The sequence below is a fragment of the Ascidiella aspersa genome, chromosome 1 (assembly GCF_963924565.1).
Source record: "Ascidiella aspersa chromosome 1, kaAscAspe10.2, whole genome shotgun sequence".
NCBI classification, from domain to species: domain Eukaryota; kingdom Metazoa; phylum Chordata; class Ascidiacea; order Phlebobranchia; family Ascidiidae; genus Ascidiella; species Ascidiella aspersa.
In genome coordinates this window covers 21,446,143-21,472,152 of record NC_139447.1, presented here as the reverse complement: position 1 = coordinate 21,472,152, position 26,010 = coordinate 21,446,143, and the positions used below count along the sequence as shown (strand labels likewise).

General features: G+C 33.6%; 1 protein-coding gene and 1 non-coding gene across 5 annotated transcripts in view; both read right to left on the bottom strand.

The window, feature by feature from the left end:
- Positions 1 to 22,871, bottom strand: part of LOC146168255 (origin recognition complex subunit 3-like) — a 35,288-nt gene extending 12,417 nt beyond the window's left edge. For 2 of the 4 annotated variants that reach the window (XM_083391195.1, XM_083391204.1), the window contains exons 1-9: positions 20,666 to 22,871; positions 12,451 to 12,585; positions 12,261 to 12,387; positions 10,336 to 10,440; positions 9,549 to 9,703; positions 8,081 to 8,172; positions 7,821 to 7,980; positions 2,903 to 3,046; positions 1,621 to 1,727 (exon numbers count right to left, since the gene is read on the bottom strand). In XM_083391195.1, coding sequence (XP_083247321.1) covers positions 1,621 to 1,727; positions 2,903 to 3,046; positions 7,821 to 7,980; positions 8,081 to 8,172; positions 9,549 to 9,703; positions 10,336 to 10,440; positions 12,261 to 12,387; positions 12,451 to 12,585; positions 20,666 to 20,698 — 1,058 coding nt within the window. In that variant the 5' untranslated portion in view covers positions 20,699 to 22,871. Of the gene's footprint in view, positions 1 to 1,620; positions 1,728 to 2,902; positions 3,047 to 7,820; positions 7,981 to 8,080; positions 8,173 to 9,548; positions 9,704 to 10,335; positions 10,441 to 12,191; positions 12,388 to 12,450; positions 12,586 to 20,665 lie in introns of those variants that run through there. The other 2 variants (XM_083391220.1, XM_083391212.1) reach the window with 2 other exon arrangements.
- Trnat-ggu (transfer RNA threonine (anticodon GGU)) lies at positions 7,020 to 7,094 on the bottom strand. The gene has a single exon. It is a non-coding gene; the product is annotated as a tRNA-Thr (tRNA).
- Positions 22,872 to 26,010: the final 3,139 nt, after the last annotated feature.

The window sequence follows — 26,010 nt, the reverse complement described above, 5'->3', positions numbered from 1 at the left end:
GTGGTTGTACGCCAGCTAATTTTCAGAGGACTGAAGCTTTATTACAATATTTAACTTGTTGTGTAGTATCTTTAATGGTTTCATAGTCACTTAGTAGTTCTTCCAATTTTTTTATGCTGCTCCATTCTTTACCTCAAAAATTACACATGAGTAGTTGAGTACCTGAAAAATGTAGTTGAGTACCTGGAAATGCCAAACTATATATTAGAGTTTGAACATTTGTCTTAGAAAATGTTGGGACCTTCAGTTTACCACTCTGAAATCTGTCCTTCAAGAATTTTTACAAAGTTTCTTGATTTGTGTACCTCGCAATCCCACATAAAAGAAATCAAAGAAAAACCCTATGTGACAAGTAATCTACTTAAATTAAAAAAATCTAGTCATTTTACAAAAAATAAAAAAATTGACCCCGCTACATAAATTGGTAAAACATCCAAATGTGTCATAAGCGATTACAAGATGCATTGGGCAAATATATGTTCACATAAGAGTAATAATACTTCGGTAAATGTTACAGAAAACACACAAATACGCAAATTAATTTAGTGTTTTTTTCAAGTTTTAAAGGCAGATTTTTAGCAGAAACAATTTAATCTGCAATTATTGCCACAGCGTGCTTAAAAACAGTTTGTGGCCAACATTGGCTTCAAAATTATCTGGGTAACCTAGATGTTCATTTTTTTAAGCACAACATTTGACTTTGTACATGATTGTGCAACAATGTTTAACAATCATGTTGAACTGTTTCTTTTAAGCAGTGGCCACCACTGCATCAACATTTTTCCCAAAAAGATGAATCTCCTGAGAATGTGCTGTTTGTACAGAATTTGACATATGCAGATAAACATAAGAGTATTGACAAGCTACACTCACATGTACGTATGCTTCAATTAAAAATCTGCAGAGTTGTTTTCATTTTAGACCTTAAAATAGCAGTTTTTGCTTTACAACTCTAAAACGTAATGTGATAGGAAAAAAAACAATGACAAATTTGGAATCAGTGACCAAAAGTACACTAGAATCAGTTGGAAAACCTGATGCAAGTAAAATGGTGTTGACCAGTGTTATTAGTATTGGTAACTTGGTTTATTTATTCTATTTAAATAGGGAACTATTTTGTTGTAACCATCATTGTGTTTATTGACTGCTTAATGATAAAGACTTATCAATATCAACAGGGGATAAAAGGTCGCATTTCAGCAACTAAGTGTAGTCTTGTCTTATCTGCACTACAACCCTGATTTGGCGAACTGATTTTATTAGCTTTTATTAGGTATTAGCTTTTCCGAAGCCATCCTGTATGTTATTATAAATGCCGTAATCATTGGTCGTCACTACTTAAGCAGGGCTGGATTAAAATATATACCCACATGAATTTAGTTCCATGGCTTAGTTACAACAACAAATTCATATTCGTTAAAAACAAAAACTCAGTAATCTGAACAGAACTTGGGATATTTGAAGTAAAATACAAAACTACAAATTAAGTGTATACCTAAACAACATAATTTTGAATGAAAATGTATTTGCTCCTGTTGTTCGTTATAATTGGAGATAATACAAATCCCTATGATTTAATATTTTACTTTTTTTTCAATTTATTGAGAAAACATATATTACTTCTTAAATGATTCCACAGATTTCAATGTCCGAACTTCATTTTTTGTTAGGTTTGATATAATGTGTAAACTTTTCTCAAGTGAATTTCTGCATAAGATGCTGGCAGGCTAAAACCGAAAACATTGTAACATAACTTACACCAATTGTAACAAAGCAAATTACAAATACACAAACTTAACATTAATTAAAGCCAACTATTTATACCAAAACAATAAATTGAGGTAAATCTCTAGTAACGTGGGTTTGTTTGACGGTAACATTGTTACGACTTACGCTTTAAAATGGACAAAGATATCAAAGAAAAATTAAAGTTGATAAAAAAATTACATTATTATTTTATTGTTTATATTGTGATCTAAGCCTGTTCCGAAACTTTTATTTGTTGATCTAGACCAGCGGTTCTTAACCAGGGGGCGCCAAGCAATTCTTAGGGGGGGCGCGAGTCCTTCTTTAATGTTTCAATTTTTTGCAGTGATATTATTGGTTTCGTTTGGGTTGGGCACCACTCCTACATTTGTACAAACTCTGTTTTTTGTTACCTTTAACATTAAAACTGCGAAAAATTTTCGCGGTCCGCGCTAATCTTCTACTTTTTACTTTTGTGGGCTTTTAGCACAAAGTCTCTTTGAGTGCCATTGCATGTTTTCTGCATAATATTAATATATGTGTCATCGACGGTAGAAGGTATAACAGCCCTATTGAACGATAACACAATGTTTAATTTGCGCTTGACATTTTTTTAGCGCTCGACATCACAGCCTTAACTGTAGAGTCAATGCCCACACAACAAAATCAGCTTGTGTCAAGCACGAGCAATTTGTTGTGTGCCCAATGCGAAAAGTCTCCTGAATTAACTACAGTTTAGCCAATTCAACCAAATAAAACTCTTAAATATTTTTTTCGCGCTTGGCAGGGCCAACAGTACACTTCACTATTTTCATTTTGTCTCAGTGATATTTAATTGAAAAATGCCGATTTGCTTTTGTGCAAGGCATAGGAAAATTACCAAAGGGGGGTGTGGCTGAAAAAGGTTAAGAACCACTAATCTAGATCAGAAGATCCAAACAGAACCATAAAGGTTATAAAATTGATCTAAAACAACTTTATTCAAAAAGAGCAAAATCATATAGCTACGCAAATTGCATATCAGTTCTGCCTAAAATCTTATTTTGAATGACTGTTTGCATCTAAAATTTAAGTTTTTGTAGGTAAAAGTTTTTCTGATATGGCAATAGGCTACGATTAACTAAATAACTAAAATTATTACAAAAATAAAATATACCTGTTCATAAAAATGTTCAAATATACAAAACTTTAGGGCATGCATAAAGTTGTTAATGGAAAAGTCGTGACAAAGAAATATGTCCAACACCAACTGTAAGCATTTTCCACTTATCTTGAATGGATGCTCTGTTGTAAGAAGAATCTGCAAAAATTAAACTTTACTTGCATAAACGTTTTTTTGTTTCATCCTCATTTACAAGTTCTTAGTTGTAATTTTATTTTGCTGGAAATCAATAAAACAGTATTTGAATATATAGCGATATACAACTCTTTGTGACCTTTTTGTTTCACAATAGAACGCCACCAATAAATGAACATATATTTTGACCTAATAAGCCATGCTTCTACAGACAAAATAACATTAATTGTAGTGCGTAAATGTCCCAATCTCGATACAAACCGGTGCTGATCTGATATCAAACTAAGAAACATTAATTTTGGCTTAACCACACCCAAAAATTATCTTTGCATGTTTCCCTTTTATCGAAAGGTGGTTGTAGAACAATAAAGTGGTATGAGAACACAAAAAGTTTTTAAAATCTCACATATAAACTAATTGTTACACTGTTTTGTGTGCATAGGCGCCGAACTAGATGTGTTCAGAACCCTCTTTTCATAAGTGATATTATCGTTTTTGTCAGGGTTTAACTCACTGTCCAAAGCAACAATGTTTTTAATGTAATTGCGTCATGTGTCCTAAGTTAATGCGAAACCAAAATCAAAACGGCATTTTTCTCCTCTTGTTTGGTCGACCATAAACGCAGGATATTTTTTCTCTTTCGCCTTTCATTCAGGTTGGCTGATTAGCAAGGGCGTATTCAGCAAATGCTTTTTTATTTCTCACTAAAAACGTCGAGTTAGATGCTGCTAACGTTTCTCGCTGTTCGCAATCTACGCTGATATCCATGTTGGTGTAACAAATTTTTGTAACAAATGCAGATTCTCAAGGTGGTCTAACTGTGACTGTTCAAAGTCGCCTTTTTTGTGTAATGATAGTTACCGCAAAAATTATTCTCCATAACAGGTGTTGGCAACCTACGACCTGTGTAATTTATCCGGCCCGCCAGTAAACACGTTTTAAGTGCAAAAAAAGATCCGAGGCCCGCCTGATTCACAGTTCATTTTCTCTCAAACAAATGTAGTATTTTAGCTGACTTGGCACACTGCTCGGCGCAGATGTTGTGCTAATCGTGGCATAATAACACCCGAAAAAACAATTTTTGTTTAGTATTGCTGGTTGCGAATGGCGTGCTTGTAGTTTAGCATACTTAGGTAACTGTGATGGTGCTAGTCTAAACATAAATCTACCAAATGAATCACACATATCACATATTTTACTGTCTTGGTTTAGATTTTAACGATTGCACACTAAGCGGTTTCGATGCACAGGTTCGCTTTTTGCTGGACGTGTTTGATTATTTTTTTATGACAGAATTACAATCACTATTTAATGACGTCATTATTCATTAACGTCTGACGGAAAATAGGGGAATTCCCAAGTTGAAATTTCGGGACCCTCCCCTTTTTGATTTTCTGGTACCACCTGCTCTCACCATGTATATCCAAGGGTTGGTTTTTGCCCAGCAGTAACATGGAAGACATGTGGTTACAAGTAAAATTTGGTATTATTGTGCCAAAATGAAAAAATAAAATGACTGTGTATATGGAGATACTGATTTATTGATTTACCAGACGAAATACCTGGCGTTGCCCAGGTTAAATAGAATATTTACCAGTTATTTTAACTGGTTAATAATCACCATAATGTACTAAGTCCACCTGAATTTTGGCTGGTTAAACAAAATGAAGCAATCCAACATATTGTGGGCTCTTTATCACTATTGCACGTTACATTGTTACATGTTAAACTGCTGGCCACATGCTATAGCTCATAATTACGGAAGATTAATGTGGGAATGAGAATATACCCCAAAATTAATGTTACGGATAGCAAAGAACTTCGAGGCATAAATAATGCAAACATATTTTTGTAATGTCAAAACAAATTTGCTTATGCTTCAACGTTTGCACTGCCTGTCATTAAATAGAAATTTCAAATCGTGTGATGTGTTTCAAATCATGTCACATCGTGTGTCTAAAAAAAAGTTAACCTAATGCTGCCCCACAATCAGAGTAACACCCCACAGCCTGTGTGAAAGCGGCATTGGTGGAATGGCTTGTTTAATTATATGACTTATTTGCGTGGCTCCAAAGATCTAATTCTTGGTCTCGGTAAATTACCATTACTGTTTGCATTTGGTTAAAACAGTGTAAAAATGAAAACATTAACGTATAAAAAGCAGTTTTGTATCTGAAATAGGTCACTAAAGGAAAGACGCGAATGCAATCTGACTATTTAATCACTAATTACGTGTTACCAGTATTGTTTAACCTTCCTGAAGGCGCATGTTATAGCCGATAATTTAACAAAATATTTAACATTAAACCAAATTGTAACGTTGTGTGTTTTTTAAAATGGAGTTACTAAACACACACCTTGGCTAAAACATCTCACATATTTTACGTAACGAAAACCTGTGATGTCGATCAAAAATTACTAACAAACGTAAAAAAATCGTAGCACCAATTGTTTAAATTGTGCGAAATTCAAGCAAATACGTAATCCCGGTAGGTACCCTACTGCATCCAACAAAAAAAAATCCCGTTTGAAATGTCATTTTGCTTAGTGTTTAAACCCCTGCAATAAACACAATATTTTGCAAACTCAGTCCAAATGTTGTGTTTATACTCTGTTAGGGTTGCTGTACGTTGTCTGTCTAAATTTTTTAACACCTCATGAAAGAATGATAAGGAAAACGCAGCAATAAATGCAATATTTTGTGTATATATATATTTTTTTTTCAAAATGATCGACTATATCACACGTCACACATCATATAAGTAACCAAACTCCGTAACATTTGCCAATTGGGAATAACTCTCAGACGTAAAACTTTAGGTTGTTGCAGCAATTGTTTAGATCTGCTTAATAGCGTGAAATTTACACAAATACGTAATCCCGGTGCTACACTGCGTCAAACGTAAGAAAATCCCCATTGGTACAAATTTTCAAGCGGGGGGTCCGGACACCCAAAACCACACCCCCCTTGGATACGCCACTGCTTACAATGTTTTAATTGACTTGTTTCTTTTTATAATTTTTTCTATTTCAAATATTTAAAAACATAAATGTTTAGTCAAAATTATGTGACTCCGTATACTTGAACAGCTATGGTATTAGAATTATTTGCCTCTAATTAGTTTACCTTGTTTTGGTAATCGTATTTAATAATATATTCACCATAAGAACTACTTTACAGGCGGCCATGATCCCTAAAAACTATTTTTTGGCCAACTCGAACTAAATCTGAAAAATATTTTCCCTTTATGCAAATTTAGGTTGAATTTTTGGAAGCATATGTTTTAGTTTGCTTTAATTTATCAAATGCATTTCATAAAGCTTTCGCTTAAAAGGTAAAATGGTTGTCAATGCCTTTTTTTCGTATATTTTAAAGTTGTTATGCCAACCACAACTAAGCATCCTAAATTTGTTCCGAGGTGTGTTTTAACAAGTGAAGCATGGAATAGTTACGAGAATCTGCCTAAGGGGGCACTTTGAACAGCTATGGTATTAGAATTATTTGCCTCTAATTAGTTTACCTTGTTTTGGTAATCGTATTTAATAATATATTCACCATAAGAACTACTTTACAGGCGGCCATGATCCCTAAAAACTATTTTTTGGCCAACTCGAACTAAATCTGAAAAATATTTTCCCTTTATGCAAATTTAGGTTGAATTTTTGGAAGCATATGTTTTAGTTTGCTTTAATTTATCAAATGCATTTCATAAAGCTTTCGCTTAAAAGGTAAAATGGTTGTCAATGCCTTTTTTTCGTATATTTTAAAGTTGTTATGCCAACCACAACTAAGCATCCTAAATTTGTTCCGAGGTGTGTTTTAACAAGTGAAGCATGGAATAGTTACGAGAATCTGCCTAAGGGGGCACTAATACAAAAAAGTTGTGAATTCAGCCCTACTAATACACCGAAAAACCATTGCAGACTCCAAATCTGTTGATCTATGATGCAAGCAAAGCAAGCCAGAAAAACAACTAGCCTGCAGTGAGGTTCGAACTCATGACCTCCGGTCACACCGGGACCATCGCTCTACCAACTGAGCTATACAGGCTCAGAGAGGAGTGAGTCAAGAAACAACCAAACAACACATATGTGTGTGTGTCTTTCATTCAGTCCCACTATTCATTCCTATCTTTAGGAAAAAAATTGTAGTCAGGGTAAATTGCACCAGGCCGTTTCTCCAAACTATAATTGTTTCATATTTACTTTATAAATACCATTTTCGTATTTTAGTACTTTTTTACCTTTTGAAAGCCCGTTTTCAGTCCAAAGGCACCATGCACACTATCTCATAGACTCTGCCAAAATGAAACCATATTTTCTATTAAGGCATTGAATTTCCCCTAGCAATCTACAACTCAGCTTCATACAATTTGCAATTATGACATAATAAATAAACTTATGTGGTATAGATTCTGACTTACATAATTACACTTCTAACAACATGTATCAAACCAATTTCACATAATTTGCAGGTTTTACATTTAAGCGCCTCTTTGCACTACCTGTGCGATTTTCCTATTTATCAGAAAACACTACCTAATCATTGTGGCATAGGGGAAGGGGCGGGTGGTAGGCAAGTTTCTATATATTGTGTCAAGAGGGCATGCCCAAAAAGTCTAGGAATTCCTTCTCTAAATATAACAGGGTCCGAAATTATTTTGGCTTTCTATATACTATTTATTTATATAATCCACACTTCCACATCTTTTTAGGTGGCAAAATTCCCTTAAAATAATATAAAGTTATGCCACCTAAAAAACAATTAATTTTTTACCGTGTCTACTAAAAGTGCAAGATGTTCTGTTGCAGTTGGAGCTTGAAATCTTTCAACAGATAGGTTTAGGATGGCAGAATGTGTGAGGCGTTGAAACACATCAGACCATGATGTAGCAATTCCAAAAATAAATAACAGTGGTAAAGTTGCAGCATGAAAACTGAAAAGTAGAATAATATTGATAAAAAAAAGAGATATACTCTTTATATCAAAATGGAAAGCGAATATGGGAAAGTTTATCATGTAGTAACAATACTTGCCTGCACATAAGTATAAAATCATGCAAGATTGTATGAGAAAATGATTCAAAATCCACACACATGATAACAATCGGCTTCCTGTTTGTCTTTTCCTGTACCAGACAGTTTAATGAGATATACAATCTCAAAAACCTTTGGATTAATGTTGAAATTATTTATTCGACAAACATTATTCTCCTAAAATATAAGGATTTTTTATAGGCAACCAGATAAATATACTGGTTGGGTATGACCAGTTTTGATACAATTCTAAATCTCAACCAGAAGTACTGTAAGCAGGCATAGTGACAAAAAATCATTTGTAAAGAGCATCAACTAAATGTATTACACAATTTAGCTGTCCGCCTATTGTTGAGTTTGCTTTCATTCTCTTAAAATACTTAATAAAATCTGCATGTGTCCTCACATCGCCGTTAAATAACAAAAATATCCCTGTTGTAATTAATAATAGGGATTGCCAGTAGTTCTCTGTTTGGCATGTAAAATGATGCATGGTTTTCGGTTTTTGCCACCTTTATGACTATTTTTTTCAAGTCTGCAATTTTGAAATATTTTGCCAATTTTTGCAAGCTATTTGGACAGATTTTAATAAAACATTCTAGCTTTTACTACTTATGCTATGCAGTCTAAGAAGAAATCTCACTTTACAATCCTGGTTAAGCACAGTTCTTAACCTTTTTCCAAGGATCATATCAAAATCAATTTGGTTTAAATTAATGATTACATGTTCATCAGTTCCAAAAAAAAAATCTGGGGGCAGGTGGAGGGGTGAAAAAACACAAGTAAATATAGTAAGAATATCAATATTACAGAAATAGGTTACATCTCCTGTTGAAAATGAATAAAGAGATATTCTAAACATTTAAAATGTACCTACTTCTGTATTGGCTGTGTTATTCTTACTATGTCATACTACAACCTATAACCATTATGCTCAACAAGTATACCTAATGTTCCCAAGGAATGTTGTGTGCAAATATGCAACAAAACTGGAGTTAATTGTGAAAAAAAACTGTATTTAAATCAAAAAATTAGAAAGTGGGATAACTTGTATTGAATATATAAATTAGCATTCTAATTTAAATAGGTTGATATATTTAAAAAAATGATTAAAATCTTATGCATAGACACATTGACCTAAAATATGTCGTCCAAATAGAAAAAAACAAAAAAATGAAAATGAAAGATTTTCAAAATGCATGAAAAAAAATTAGCAATTATATATATTTAGATGTAAATCATAGCATGGCATAAAAGCAGACTTAACAGCAAGTGGAATGTGTGGGACCAATAAAACAGACCACTGTGGTAAGGTAACAAACAATTTTTTCTGAATTCACAGCATAGCTCACATGTATTTTAAATAAAAACAGATTTGCAATGGGTCATTTACTATTATACAAAAAAGGAGCAATCTATAGCAAACAACTGCAAAATATTCAGTTGATAAGCCAAACTTGGTGAGCACCTCATTATACCACTTTTTTATCAAACTGAGTGTAACAATTGTAGATTTCTTGTTATAGTTACTGCCATCATTCAAACTGTTACGCATTTCTTTTTCTTGGTTAAATCTCCCAGTAAATAGTTGATTGGCAAAGATACGCAACATTGATTTGATATCTATAAAACAATTGTTAAAATGCATAATAACATAATAACAGTGAATTGTACAATAAATAAACAATAGTGCTTCAAACGATTGTTTATCTATTATTCTTTGTCATATATCTTTTGCAATATAGGTATTTTGGGGCTACAGTGGATCTTATCCCTCTACCCTGAAAATGTTTTTGAGGGGCTACAAAAAAACTAAAACTGAAAAGAATTTTCTACAGTTAAATTGTTGTGTTTTATTTTTTAGTCAATCTAATAGATTTTCTTAATTTCCTCAGTATATCTTGTCATAAATTTATATTGAGATGCTCAGTAGGCTGTAACACAGATGCTTCCATTATTCAAAGCAGGCCTACACAATGTAACCATTTTAACATGTTACAAACAAATGTGCCATGCAATAGATATATAGCACAGTCAGAGAAAAGTGGTAGCAACTGCTTAAAAACATACATTTAAAGAAGTGCACTATTAATATGTTAGTGTTTAGTTACACAATACATAAGCAAGTTCCTACTTAATTAAAGTTAAAGAAATAAACCAAACGAAGGTAATCTATGATTTAAAATAAATTTTAAGTTAAACGTATTACATAAATAGAAAATTAAAGTTTGTTACAAGAATATTTTATGTTTTACTTGGACAGTCCTTTGAATGCAGTAGAACTGCTCTATGTGCAATATTTTTATCAATTTTTTCCTTTAGTTGTTCAAATAAAGCAGAGTGGTCTGGCATATTCACACCTAAAAGAAATTTCTAATAATAAACATTTGTTACAAAAAAGACATATGTTTAAAAAAATAATAAGGGTGATTTTGTTTGTTCATAAAAAATAAATAAACATACAGTGTTTAACCATGTGTTCAACATTTAAAATGGTGTAAATTAAATTTCATAACCATTTCTTACAAGACTCAAAAAACGAATCAAAGAATACTTTCTCGAGAAAGTATAATTCTAGTTAAAGGTAAATCCCTGTAATTAATTAATGTAATCTATATATTTAAAAAATTTGTAGAGATAAAAAACCTAAAAAAAACTTTTGTTTTATAAAACTTTGTGTTTTATACTTGTCAAACAAGTCTGTCAAAATTTATGCGTTAGGTCAAAATTTATTGAAATTAGGTAAAGTTTTAAAATGTACATCAATCGTTTACAAAATAAAACAATACTATAGTCAGCTTTTTCAAATTGTCGTTCAGTTAAAATTTACACAACACAAAAATAACCAGCGTCTGTTTTTTCTTTAGCATTTCTATAGGTGTTGGCCTTTTTGAGATTACAAAAATTCAACTAAGCATTTGAGTTTTGCATAAACCCAAAAACTGATTTGTGTTCGACATCAAAAACATGTGGTTGACAACGCCAAGACACATCATTCAGTACTTCAAACAACAATCTGCTGTTTAATTCAATGTTTTTTTGTCTTATTTAAAGTCAAAATTTTGTCAAAAAAATATATTTTTAGGTCAAAATTTCTTATTTTTAGGTCAAAAAATAATCAACCTATTAATAACATAAGGGGCAAAACATTTTTTGAATTACATAAGAAAAAAAAAATCCTTTGAAAGATATGGACTTACTATATTTTCATTTTTATGGTATATAAGACAAAGGTCAAAACTAATGTAGCTTTAAAACAAATGTATTTTAAGTGGAACAAAACTTTGGACACAAAATACCTTAAAAAGATATAATCTGATTTTCTTATGTGAGGGTGTCTACAGAAAGCCCACATTAGGAAATTTTATTTAACCCTGTATCGTTTGCTTATCAACCATATTATTATATTATGATCGCTGTAAGATTGGTATCCAAGTTTTCCAAATAGCATCATTTTTTTGATCTGTAAACAAATTTTGACAATCAAGTTGTGTCTTTAAAAAGTTTATGCCAAGTTCCGTTCTTGCTTTGGGCTTAGTGCAGATTCAATCAGATATTGAAAGATTTCCTACTGTGCAAACATTATTTTTTTTAGATAAAATTTTGATAATTTTTCTTAGGTCAAGAGGGCAGAGCAAAACTGATAAGTTAAACTTTTCCAGAGTATAAATGTTTGTTCACAATTCCATTTTTAATTTAGTCCAAAAGCATGTCAAAAATATTTGTTTATTGCTTGTTTACAGCTATCATTATTTCCTTGTATTTTTTTTTTTTTTTTTTTATATTATGACATATGTAAAACTTCAAATGCAGTTAAAAACCTCTTTGCTAAACTCTTTGAATTCAAAATGTTTGAAAAGGCTAATATATTTTAAACAAACTTTGGTTCAATCACAACTTCAAATATATTGCAAAGTTATGTTGAATTGCACAGTTCAGTGACCACAAAAACCCTAAAATTGAAAAAAAACATGCCACAAATTTAAATCTGTTTAACCAATTTTTACAAAACAAATTTTAGTGTGGCCAGGTTAAAAAATTTTGGAACACTTAAATAAAACTATATTCAGGTAACATTTTAAAACATTTATTTGTTTTAACAAGTAATGACCTTAGGAGAACCATTGACAAGGGCTTGAAAGTAAATTGTGAATCACAGCGTACTGTATTTTGTTCCAACCTGTAATCACTGCTGCGGTGGGAATTTCAGTATGTTTTTCCCAATGTTGCTTGTTACTAGTGAAGGATTTTTCAATAAATGAGATTAGATCACTGAAAATGACTTTCTGAAGTGATTTGTTCACATTCTGAATATAAAGTGAATTACAAAACAGGAATTGACAAAATAAATTTAAATGCAAAATTCTTACTAAAACTGCTGATTGAATTTCCATCCAAATGTCTTGTCCACTTTTCCAGCAGTCCATTGACCTTAAAGTGCTTTTTAGAAATTTGGTGGGATCAACGTTTTCTCTTTTTCTGACAGTTTTAAAGGTGAAGCAGCCCTTAAAATAGTAAGGAAACATGAAAACAAACAAGATATATTAGACAAAACAATTGTACCATAAATATATATATATATGTACTGTTATAAATAGGGCGATTATTCTTTAGAATGTCAAATTTGACTTTTTTTGACAAAATATTGGCATATTAGGTATTGATTTAAACAAGGCATTGTTGCATTAGTGTCTATGCATAGAGCTTTTTAGGTGTTTGGCTGACGGCCAGTGGAATGCAATTTAGTTTTGTTGTGAAATTTTTGGCAAACAAAAAGGAACAAATAGCTATAAAAAATCTATTTTAAGAAAAAAAGGCCAGCTATCCTAATTACTGAGAAACAGTTTAGGTTAAATCCATGAAAAAACGAATGGCAAAAATGAACACAGACCTAGCGTATTTTGAAATAGGATATGGGCCAATTGCCAATTACCATTGAAAAAGGACACAGCAAAACGTATTCAACATATTTGCCCAAATTAAAGATATAGGACTTTAGACAAACACAAAGCAGAGCTAAACCTAACGCGATACGCAAGTGGTCATCAAACTACCGCTTGCAGGGCTATGATTCAGCTTGCAAATATTGCATTTTTTTAATATAAAATACAGCTAAAAAGTTGTGGGATGTATGTCCAAAATAAATTTAAAGAAACTCTAAACTAACAACAGTTTTTGTTAAAATTCATTTAGCGAAAAGAAAGTTCCTAAAGTTTGACACAAAATATATATCTGGCCATTGATCATAAACAGTGGCCTATCCAGGGGGGGGGGGGGGGGTTTGGGGGTTCGGACCCCCCCCCCCCTTTTCGGAAGTGACATTAACGTTTATTGTTCTTTTTTGTCAGGGTTTACCTCACCGTCCGAAGCTGCATGTTTTTTTCTGTGTAATTGGGTCACTCGTCTTGCTAATGCGAAACCAAAATCAAAGGCAAAACGACTTTTTCGTTTCTTGTTTGGTCGACCGTAAACGCAGGATATTTTTTTGTCTTCCGCCTGTCGTTATTCATTCGGGTTGGCTGATGAACAAGTGGGTGTTCGACAATTAATAACAGTCAATCAAGCGGTCGCTGTAATTAATCGGGCCAGCTGCCTCTTTAACAAACTATACACGAGTCCATTTTAAATACTTTTTGAGTATTTTAACTACGTAAGTGCGAAAAATTTTCGCGCTTTGCGCGAATGTTCTTTATACGTCCGGTTTTTACGTTTTGATGCTGTCTATTCAACTAGATTAGCGCTTCTCTACCGTTGCGCCGTGGAAGGCTGCCAAGTGCCTCGCGAGTCGCGACCAAACGGAAAACGTATTCAAAAATATTGGACATATTTTTTTCAACATTTCTTTTATTTTTATTTTCGGCAATGTAATAAAAACTTGCAAGAAATTTTAAACAATGCCATTTTCCTCCCCAAAAAAATCGCGCTCGCTTCGCTCGCCAGGTGTGTACTCAGTTATAAAGGTTAAAAACATTTAACTAGATTAACTATTCAAGTGGCGTTTTTGCAGATGTTGCGCTAATGAAATAACACCGGGGAAAAGCGATTATAACGTCATTACAATCGCTGTTTTATGACGTCATATCTGTCAATATTTTATGACGTCATTTACGTCAGACGGAAAAACGGGGAATTCCCGAAGTTAAAAATTCGGGACCCCCCCCCCTTTTTGGATTTCTGGATACGCCCCTGATCATAAATCCCTTTATTGAAAAACGTTTGGGACCCCTGGGAAAAACTATAAACTGGTTAGCATATGTGGCAAACCAACCTTTGGTGCAGCTCTAAAGTGTATTTTGTAAGGTTTTAAACACTAATCTCACTGCAAGCTTTTTTATTAGCCATGTCCTGGAGATGTATAATAACATGATGTTAGTAGACCACAAAACTTGTACTATTAGCATATAATAATAAAGCTATTACATTACTTCCTTTTTTTGCAAAAAATTATATTGTGTGTACATTTGTCAAACATAGACAATATATTTATAAAAATATCGAATAATTCCTTTCTAAAGACCCCATTTTGTTAAAATTGCTTTGTTTCCTGGTAGTTGTATGTTGGATTGGCTTTAATGGTGTATTTTCTTGACAGAGGCTCATTAGGTTGGCTAGATTTAATTTTATTAGTTTAGCCTCAAAAAGGATGAAAAACATATAGGTTAAATTGAACCTTGACCCAATCAAATACTTGTCTTAGTTTAAAGCAGTGGTTGAACCTGTTTACTTTTGTGCCCTCATTATCTCAACGAGTGTTCCAGCTAATCAATTTTTTTGGGCAAAATGCTTTAAATCTAGAGCACTTGCACACTTTTTTCACATATATTACGCAAAAAATTATTATTTGCGTTGCGTGCAGACAAAAAAGAGCCACAATAAGTTTCATTTAAGGCGAATAAAAAGTGGCTAAATTAACATTTTTCAGCTACCTTTAAACAAAAAAAGTTCCTAAATTTTATTTATTTAATTTACATTTCTAAAGTGCACCAATTAATTTATTTGAGTGTTGGGCAAATAAAAATGTCAAATTTTCTTTAATTGGACCTGTAGTGTATGTGCTTTAAATTTGGCATGCTAAAAAATAATTGGCAAGTTAGTGAATTTCTATTTAAGAAAATACATATGCCATGTCTGAACAGTTATTAAAAGGCATGGCTAAAATGCAGTAAAGCTACATGATTTGCCGCTGACTTGATATTGCTTTGATTAGGCTGGAAGTCAAAACCAAAAAAGTCAATTTGACTCACAACTTAAGCACTTTTAAGAAATAGCCATGAACATGATATTTATATTATTCCCTGTTAATAAAAAAGGCACTAATGCATAAAATACAAGGCCGCCAAACTCTGTAAAAAATACTAACTTATTTAATGTCAAGGGTATGAAACCAAAATACAATTCACTTTGTGCAACTTGACAATAAAAAAAAGAAGTAAAAATAGCACATGTATAGCGACACAACCCTAAGCTCATAAGATCAAGCTGCCCATAACCAGAATGCAAATGCTATCAAGAGTATGGGATGTTCAAAGTAGAATACAGTGGTATTCTTGAATAGTAAGTTTGGAATCTAGAATAGCAATTGCTGAACATAAAAAAATATAATATTTTATCGAACTAATTAATGACTATTTTTAAGCGAGTTAAAAAATATAGCCTTTTGCAACAAAATGTCAATGAATCGCAAAGAAATTTCCTAGCATATGGGTATGGGGTATGGTGATAAAAACATATAAAAATTATAATTCAAAAGCTTATTGAGAAATTGTAATGCATACCTACATAAAATACAATGAAAAGATAGAATGTTGCTCACTATAAATTGCAAATTGTGATCTAATAATCTAATTTGAGTAACCCTAATATAAGGCACCAATTATATTATATAACTTTATTTAATATTCTATTAATTCTGTCATATCAGAACAAGAATTGCCAGTAAACTATTTGGTTAAGAACCTTTGCTTAGTGCTTTGAAATAAGCCATTTTTTAACAAATTTCTTAAAAAATTATTAGCATTTGCAAACGACCATGCAAGGCATGATTTGTAATCACATAGCAAATTTTGTACAGATCACCAAAATAACTCCCTAGATACTATTGTGTTAATTCTTATGATTTGATCCAAAGTTTTCTACATGAATCCTGCCATTTATATTGAGTAATTGGGACTGTTAAAATTTCTTTAAAAATGTAACAGTTTAACATGGAATGTTAATTTTGCAACTTAACGCAGTAAAGGAAGGAAAAGTTTTGGGGTATATATTTGTGTAAACATAAAGAAAACATATCACTGGGCTAACTATCCTATTTGCATCGCTACAAAGGCATAGGTGTAGGCAGGTTTTTTTCGGCCCATATCTGTTTTTCTTGAAGAAACAAGTCAAGGGAAAGTACAACCTAATATATACCGAAAACCAACAAACCAAAGTGTAATACATAATATTACAAGAATTAACCTGATAAATAACCCTATTTACAATGACTCAATTACTTTGACAAACCACAATTGAAAACAAGGCCCTGAAAAATACCCTTCAAAAAAAAAAGATAGCCACTGACAAACAACCCCCTAAATACTTAATTTCAACAAACCATGCAATACCCACAAACCAAGAACTATACTAGAACAGCATTTCGTCAATGAAACTTTGAAAGCACTCAAAATTATTGAATCATGTCACTTCATAAAGACAGTTATTTTTAAAAACAAAACCAACTGCATCATTATGGGACATTCCCTAAAATATGGTTGCAATGTTTTTTTCACATTATCGAGGAAATCAATGTCTATGACTGTGGTATAGCTGTTGAAATTATTACAAAATCGATTATGTGGCTATTTCAGCCATGACTTACAGTCGAAAACTGCATCCTCTTAAACTATGTTTTTATAAAATAAAATGTTTCCCTTGAAGTTAACAAAACTTCTCCCAAGAGATAAACAATAGTATGGCTTAACAATCACTAAAGTACATTTAGCCTAAAATATCAGGCATTAGTTCTAAAATTTGGAAATATAGGTTCTGTTAAAAAATATTTCTAATATTGAATAAATTAAACACATCAAAGCGATTGCTGCAGCATGAAAATTTATTTCAGAAAGCTATATATACATAATGTAGGAGGTTTTACAGCTGTGCTAAAATCAATCAGGGAAATATACAATGTTTAACAAATTTGGTTGTATTTGCAATTTGACTACTTTAATTATTTGGAGTGTAGATTAGGAGCGAAGAGCGTGAATAAACCTTTTATAGTTTTTGCATGCTACAAGTGTCTCCAACAATGTCCTATTGTTAAGTGACTTCAAATACGCTTTGTAACACTGTGAAATTGCGACAAATACAATGGTTGTGGCAATAACATTTTTTACTAGCGAAGATAGTTTATTTGAAAGCATGTCTGTAAAAGAAAGAGTTTATGAGAAATGCCACACCAGTCGTTGGGGGTATTAGGATCATTAAGAACTCTTTGAGCAGCAAACGGGAAAGAACATTTAACACAACCTAGCAAGACAAGGCAGCTTTTTCCAGGAAGAGAGCAATGTGTAAGTTTTTTGTGGGCATATCCGTTGTGAGCATCCCCAGCAGGCTCACTTTAAGTTGGATATATAGATCATTTACCAACAACATTTCAGGAATGTTTCGCTCATGAAGAAGAAATATTTTTTGCTAAACTTGCGTAGACTGATCAGAGTAAGTTGATTCACTGTTTTGTCTTTAAACTTGCTGATTAATGTTTCATATCGCAAATTACAACGACATTGCCTGCTACAGTGTGACGGTCAAACATTACTTTCATTAAAATTAAAACTGTTCAACAGAGCCACCTTGGGCGAAGGCACTTTAACTGGCTTGACAATATGAATGTGTACTACAATTTTGTCTTTTATTTCTTATGAGATTGTTCAGGAGTTTATGTCAGAAAAGACTTTAAAATCTGCATTGCCATAGCTTAAGTCCTTTTTCTCTGTTGTTGGCAATCCGTTTGTTTTAGAGATTGTCTTTCCATTTTACATACAATTTTTTCCATTACCATGTTTGTTTGAAATAACTTGGCTTGGCGTTACATAAACTCCTAAAGGAAACAACAATAACAAGCAGTAATCAGGCAGTAACAGCGATAAGGACAGGGTTTTTTGGTGTAATATTGCATAAATCGTTTGGGGACGAAATGTTTTGCGAAAAGCCTCCTGATTTTGCAGTTTAGCACCAATTCAACCAATTAAATCCAATTTCGACCGACAACAAACTACACTATTTTTTTAAGTTGTCTCAGTGATATTTAATTAAAAATTATTTTTTTCGTAGGGGTGCAAGGTGCCGCTGCTGAAAAAAGTTGTGGATATGGCACGTTTTTCTCAAACGTAACAATTCTATTTTCGTTTTACTTGCAGGCAAAAAATGTCCTCTTTTTCGGTGCTAAAAATATGATAGTCCTAGTATAAGTACAACAATTTGGTGACTTTGTTTTGTGCTTTTTTAGCTTTATATTGCTGGACTCGAGAAATTGTAGATTTACAATGGTAAAACTTAGCTTGAGTTGATTTTAACAAAAATCGAAATAACCTAAGTCATTTTGTGCTGTTATATATAGATAGTTTTATCATATTATGAGACAAGGGTGAATGAAATCTAGAGATAGATGCTAGGGGTGAACAAAACTAAAAAAGTTTAAGAAGCACTGGCTTAAGCTACACATAGCGTTCAATAATGCTAGTTGTAAGGTAAAAATAGATAAACATATGATTCGATTAAATTAGTTGTTCTGCAAGAGGTGGTACGCGTGACACTACAGCGTCCAAGTGGTACGAGATCGTAAAAAGGTTGGGAATCCCTGGTGTACAAAGTAATAAATTGAATTAAAGAGAGTTGTAGTTTGTCAGAGTACACTTTTTATAAAACCAACAATACTGATCACTATGCTCTACACCAGTGGTTCTCAAAACTGGGGTCTGCAGTCCATTTGGGGTCCGCGAGACAATTTTCTGGGACCGTGATGCACCTAACAAAAATCAACCAGACCTCCTGAAGGAGAACATTTTAATTTCAACGTGTTTGCGCTCGTCATCAAAAGCTACGATTAGTTGTTCATTAACGTGATTGCATGCTTTGAGCTGAGTTGTGCATTGTGACGTCATAATGATGCGTTGTGCTAATAAGAATTACGTTTCTACAGCTTGTTGCGCTGCCACTGTGGGCTGTACGGTTGCGGTTTTAAAACTTATCGTGATTGCTTCACTCAAATAAAGTGATTTTGTTAGCGTTACAATACTAAATACGGCATCAATGAGCCTATCTAAGATTGTAAGTGCTCCAGTCTCATCCAAACAGGTTTTATGTTTATTTGTGTGTATTTTTAAGGGGACCGCGAGCAATCGAAAAAATTGCTAGGTGTCCGTTGCGTAAACCTTACATTGCATGTTAGCTGCTCACCCAACAACATTGATTGACACTTAATATTCAATAACCCAAGGCTTTCGTTTCCTGTTTGGCCAATCGTAAACGCAGGATACTTTTTCTCTTCCACCTTCCGTTATTCGTTCAGGTTGGCTGATTAGCAAAGGTGTATTCAGCAATTGATAACACGTAAAGCCTTCTTACTTATTTTATTAAAAACATCGAGTTTGGCGCAGCTAATGTCCCTTGCTGTTCGCACTAATATCCATGTTGGTGTAAGAACGGCGTTTTTTTTATGTAATGATTGTTACCGCAAAATTATTCTCTATAAGCATATCCTAAGATCATGTGTTTAGTGTGTAATTGACGCAACATATTTGCCCTCGAACGCAGCTTGCATTTTAGCTGATTCGGCACCAGCTCGGGGCAGATGTTGCGCTTATAATGGCATAACACCTGGGAAAAACGATCATCGTTTAGTATATTGTAGGTGGCGAGAGACGTGCTGTTGGCTTGTTAGCGTAGTCCCGGATATGGAACCAAATCAATCACACATACTTCACCGTCTTGGTTTAGTTTTTCGCCTGAAGTTAACGATTGCTCACTTAAGTTCTCTTTTGCTGGATGTTAATTGGTTGTATCTGATTATTTTTATGACCTCATTACAAATTACTATTTTATGACGTCCTACCCGTCACTGGTTTATGACGTCATTATTCATTAACGATAGATGGAAAACAGGGGAATTCCCTAAGTTAAAAATTCGGAACCCCTTTTGGATTTCCCGGATACGCCCCTGGTCAGGTGGGTGGCATGACGTTTTCAAAGGGGGATGTCACAGGATCACCAACCCAATACTGCTAGTGGGCCTGAATTTTTAATTAAAATATATATGTTTGTAAATAGTCTTGTGATTAATTGCTGTTTTGTCACCAAAGGGTTTGATTAATCCTCCCAAAAAATAGAAGGTGAGTAACTGGAATATACTACAATATAAAACTCTGGATTTCTTGGGAAAAATTCAAAACCTGTTATTCTAATACCTTGGGATTCCACCTTGAACATCCCTAAATATGTGTGGATTGTGGTCTGCAGAGCTGCTAAAAGGATAGATCAAAATATACACATGCATAAATAATAGTTTAAAACTGAACACAGTTTATCAAACAAGTATTATTTTAGTACCTTGGATACTGAAGTTGTAGAAAGTCCATCCATGATGCTAGAAGTTACAACTGCTAAAAACTTCCAAAAAAAGTATTATTTTTTAACTAAGCTTTCTTTGACAAAAAACAAAGGGAATTTAACAATAATAATTTTTGCAATATCTTTATACCAGTAAAACTTTGCTGGGTCTTGGACATCACCAGAAATGTTTTAATTTCACTACACAGCATTGCAGCGAATAGAGTTATCTAATACAAATGTAGCAAGTGGACTAATTATGGTCTCTTATAAGTGTAATGAGCCTCTCTTGTAAGGTAATTATGTAGTGACTTGTGCCTTAAAAGAACAATTTCTGGAAGTAAATAGCAATTTCTGGACATTTAATATTTTAAAACTTAATTGAGATAAGCTGTATGACAAACAGTAATGAATTTTTAAATGAATATTAAATACAGAAAAAATAGACTTGAAGCTTCTTTTTGACAAGTCCCCCCCTGTAGTTTAATTTTATACATACAAGCTATACCACTTACAGATATCCATGGGTAAATAAACTGAACATTAACTTTTTGTCAAATTTGATGTTTTACAAACATTTGTAAGAACGTGATATTGCAGGCCAAGACAAATAATTGTGAAATTTTCAGCTTAGTTGTGGCAACACTTTTGGGAGTTACACTCTAAAATTTAGCCTGCTTTTTCTGCGCTGCAGTAAAACCAACCACTCGGAACCAAAATCTTTGATTAAGTTGCATACCTTTTGATTCCTATTGGCTTCCTCACTGACCTTTTATATATTGTTTTGTAAGTGGCTATTTGACCAGGTCTTTCTTTTATGCATGCACCAATACATGAATATTTATTGATTGGGGTTAAGGCTGAGGTTAGCATTTGGATGGTGGTGTTATTAGATTTAATTTTCAGAGTTTTCAATAATTTTAATGAGTTTTTTGGAAATCGATTGAAAATACTACGTTAGCCGGGTAAATAGCCTCAGGAGGTGGCCGGATTGCTCTTTTACTTTTACAATGATAGTAATATGTCAATTTAGACTGTTAGTGATTAGTATGTTGAACTACTTTATTGTCCGGATGAATAGCTTCTTTCTATTGTTGTTCACATTTCTCTACACCAGGGGTGTAAATTGTTATATAGTCAATTGACATTGTTTATACACAATATAAAACAATCGCGTTAATAACGACAACTAACAATTACTTCTGATATTATAACAATTACTGTAGTGGAGGCTAGCATCCACATAATTATATGGCTTGGTGTAAAGAAACAAAAAGCCAAAGTCAGCATAACGACAGATACTTATATGCTTATACGCATTGCTACTAGACAGCTTAAGGCCAATCTTCCTAGTTTGGCTTTAAACAAACTTTTACAAAGAAGCAGTTTTGGTCAATTATGAATGTTTTTTTGATTAAACAAAGAATTTTTTATAATCTACGTTCAAGGCTTACTGGATAGCATTTAGAAGAACTAAATGTTTTGCATGGCAACAAAAAGATTGCATTCTTTTTCCTCAATGCATTTTATACTTTTTTTATTTTTGTATTATGTTTATTATGTTATGTTTTTGTTGGTATTTTTTCATTTTTATATTTTTATTTTTGAATGATATTTAATTATTTCAAATAAAATGTTGTCCTTTAAATTGTTGTGTTATCATACAAATGCCAAATATTCATAAATAGTAAAAATTCCTTAACTTATAACATAAGGATTCGTTATTCTAGATTTGAAACCTACTATTCTAGAATACCTTGGGATTCTACTTTAAACATCTCTCCTTATAAACAACAATGTTTTCAAAAATAAAAAGGGGCGCCATTCCCTGTCCATAGAGTAATCCCTTTTCTAAACAAAATTGAGGTTAAATTAGGGCTACCATATTTGCAGCACCCAAAAAGAGGACATTTTTTGCCGTAAATTTAAACAAAAGTAGAATTGTTACGTTTAAGTTTAACGATGTTTTATGCTGATCTTCAGGATGTTTGGTTGTTTTGGGATTCTCAGATTAATTTTCTATAGGAAAATCAGTGCTGCTGACCGACTTGAGCGCAAGTATTGATCTATTTGTTGCGAGCGCGATGGTTTTGCTGTTGGCAGCTACGAAAGGAGTTATATAGCCCACGTTCTAAAGCGAAGATCACACACCCTTGCTTTATTAATGGGCCTTTTTACATGTGAGGTTCAGTTGCAAAAATTGCAATAACAATCAAGAAGGTAGGGCTGGTAGGAAAATTTGTTGGAAAACCTTTTTTAAACTAGTAATTCAGTATTAATACAGTAACTTTTTGGAATTAAATACAACATCCAGCCTGAAAGTCTTGTTGAAAGTATAAGCAACTAACACGAAAATGCGAAAAAAAGAGGACATTTGGGCATTTTTGAGCGTCCTCGGGAGGACCATTCACTTTTCTTGAGAAAAGAGGCAAAAATCTCCCTAAAAGAGCACATATAGTAGGCCTAGGTTAAATAATTTAATTGAAACGTACCAGGATACGATATTCTGGATTTGTTAGTCTAGATTTGAAACCTAAAGTTTTAGCATACCCTGGGATATTACTTTGAACATCCCTAGTTGTCGCACTGATATGTAATAGCGGAATACCTATTTTAATTTAGCATGATACTTATGTGATATTTAAGGGGGGCGCAAGGCACACAACCAAATCACCAAACGGCAAGATTTCGGCGTGCAGGGCCATGAAATGCCTACCGTGATAAAGATCTGACTGCATTCCACTGCCTTCCCGCCAGCGAAATGCTTAGCCAAAATCACGCCAGTGACGTCATTTGGCGTGGAATGTCGCCGGCCTAGTGAATTAATTCAAAAAAATTGTCGTTGCGTAAATTGGCGTAAGTCTTTGGCGGCCACAAATTATGGAATGCAGTAAATAAATTAGTAATTTGCCGATTAAACGTTAGATTTTAATTTTCACGTAATCACGTGCAGTCAAAACACCTTTGTCAATTCGGCGAAATATTTTTTTGGAATTTTTTATAATTATTTTAATGCCGTTTGCCATAGCAATTTTTCTAAAATAAAATTTTAAATGTGTAGAGAAACGACGCATGTCTGTTTGTGCTTGTAATTATAGCGTGTTCGCCAGGTAAAGTGTTAAATATTTCACCTAGATACTCATTTCCTTTCGTGGCCGTTCTGGCAAATCTAGCCCACATTCGACTCAGCTAATCTCCATCACAGTCGCTCTTGTGCTATATAGTGTCACGCTGCTGTTGGATTAAACTCTACAGTCACCTGATGCATGCCTTACTTGCGAGACCCATTTTTACTGCGCTGTAAGCTCTTTTATTGAAAGCGAGCTATGCTAAATTATGTGAATGTACAATAAATCTATAAGCGACCTGACAGTATGCACTTTGAAATGCTATGACAGTTTGCTTAGTTTCGATTTAGTGGAGTTCAGATAGCACGGTGGTCATGACTCACCTGTAGAAATATACATTGGTGACCCCGACGTGATATGAACATGCAAATAAATCCTTCTGAATGAAATTTTATGCATACTGTCAGGTTGCATAGAATGTATGAATTATTTTGGTTTGCTAGCGCAGTATTCTCATTTGTAAGTATTTTTTTAAGTTACGCCGATCAGTTATGATTTGTTGAAACGTTTGTTGACAAGTTTTTGCCAGCGTTATTGCTTGTTAATTTGATGTTTGATTAGATGTAATGCAAAGAAAAATCGTTTGATGCTTTAAATTGTTCGTTACGCAAGACTGTCATAGTTATTGTTGCAAAATTATGGCCTTTTTGGTAAAGTTTTCAAAGGTGAAAGTATTACGATCGAGGTTGGATACTTCTCGTGATATCTAATCTCGAAACCAATAAACGGATAGATGCTATCTCAACCAGCACTTACAGAAGTGGTTACTTCTAAAGTGTCAAAGCCACTGCGGCTACTGTCTCTGGTCACGTGTTATGGTGATTGATGTTTTATATCTCACCCAAAATAACCTGATCACTTTGTCTGAAATTCCTGCGTCACTTAACCGTTATGATTTATAAGAAGGAAAACAGAGCAGAAGGAGAAGGCCAAACCTTGTTGCCAATTCCCAACATAACGCGAGATTTATCTCATTTGTGACTGCAAGCGAGCATGCTCTGGGTATTATAAACCCATGATTTGTAAGGCCTTTGATGCCTCACTACTTTTCAGACGGTGTGAGATAACCGTCATGTAGCCCACATGAAGTTACTAGCATGCAGAGAGTAAGTTTCTAGAATAACCTTTTGCGCCAAGGTTATTATGTCTGCTTTAGGGAACCCATCTAATGTGGACTAGGCGATGTAATTTGTTTTCGCGTTTTTGAGATTAGCACCTTACCCCCTTTTAATTGGTATTCTAGAGCAAAAGACTCTAAGCAACTAACTTCAGTTTTGCGATTTAAAATTCGAACTGCGTTTTAAGACGATAATTTTCTGCATTATAGGCTATTCAAAAGTGTTTTGCATTGTTGTTTATTGTGCCTTTTAAGTACCATTTCAGACTTGCATCGTGTCGTACGATCAGCTACCCCTGGAATTGTCCGTTTGCCGCCAAGACAAGGAATTCATGAACATTTTTCGCTCTATTGAACACCACGATTTCCAATACGTGCTGGATCGATATTGCACAAATGTCAAAGATTCTGCGTTTGCTGGTCGACTCGTGATCGGATCCTGGGAAGAAGAAGCGCGGCCCAACGAACTGCTCGAGACCTTTTTCGTTTTCCAGGGGGAAGGAAATGATGTAGAGAAACGACGCATGTCTGTTTGTGCTTGTAATTATAGCGTGTTCGCCTGGTAAAGTGTTAAATATTTCACCTAGATACTCATTTCCTTTCGTGGCCGTTCTGGCAAATCTAGCCCACATTCGACTCTGCTAATTTCCATCGCAGTCGCTCTTGTTCTATATAGTGTCACGCTGCTGTTGGATTAAACACTACAGTCAACTGATGCATGCCTTACTTGCGAGACCCATTTTTACTGCGCTGTAAGCTCTTTTATTGAAAGCGAGCTATGCTAAATTATGTGAATGTACAATAAATCTATAAGCGACCTGACAGTATGCACTTTGAAATGCTTTGACAGTTTGTTTAGTATCGATATAGTGGAGTCAGATAGCACGGTGGTCATGTCTCACCTGTAGAAATATACAACAGTAATAGCGGAACTAGCAGAAGTCCTGTGTTTTCGGTCAGGGAGGGTTACTTTCAAAAGTAATGGCTTGCTGTCAATATTGCTTCGTTTTTTCGTCGATATCCTAAGCTATTCAGTCAAGGATGTTTTTTGTCCTTTTATTGATTTTTTTACGCTTTCGATGCTAACGTTTTAACGCGTC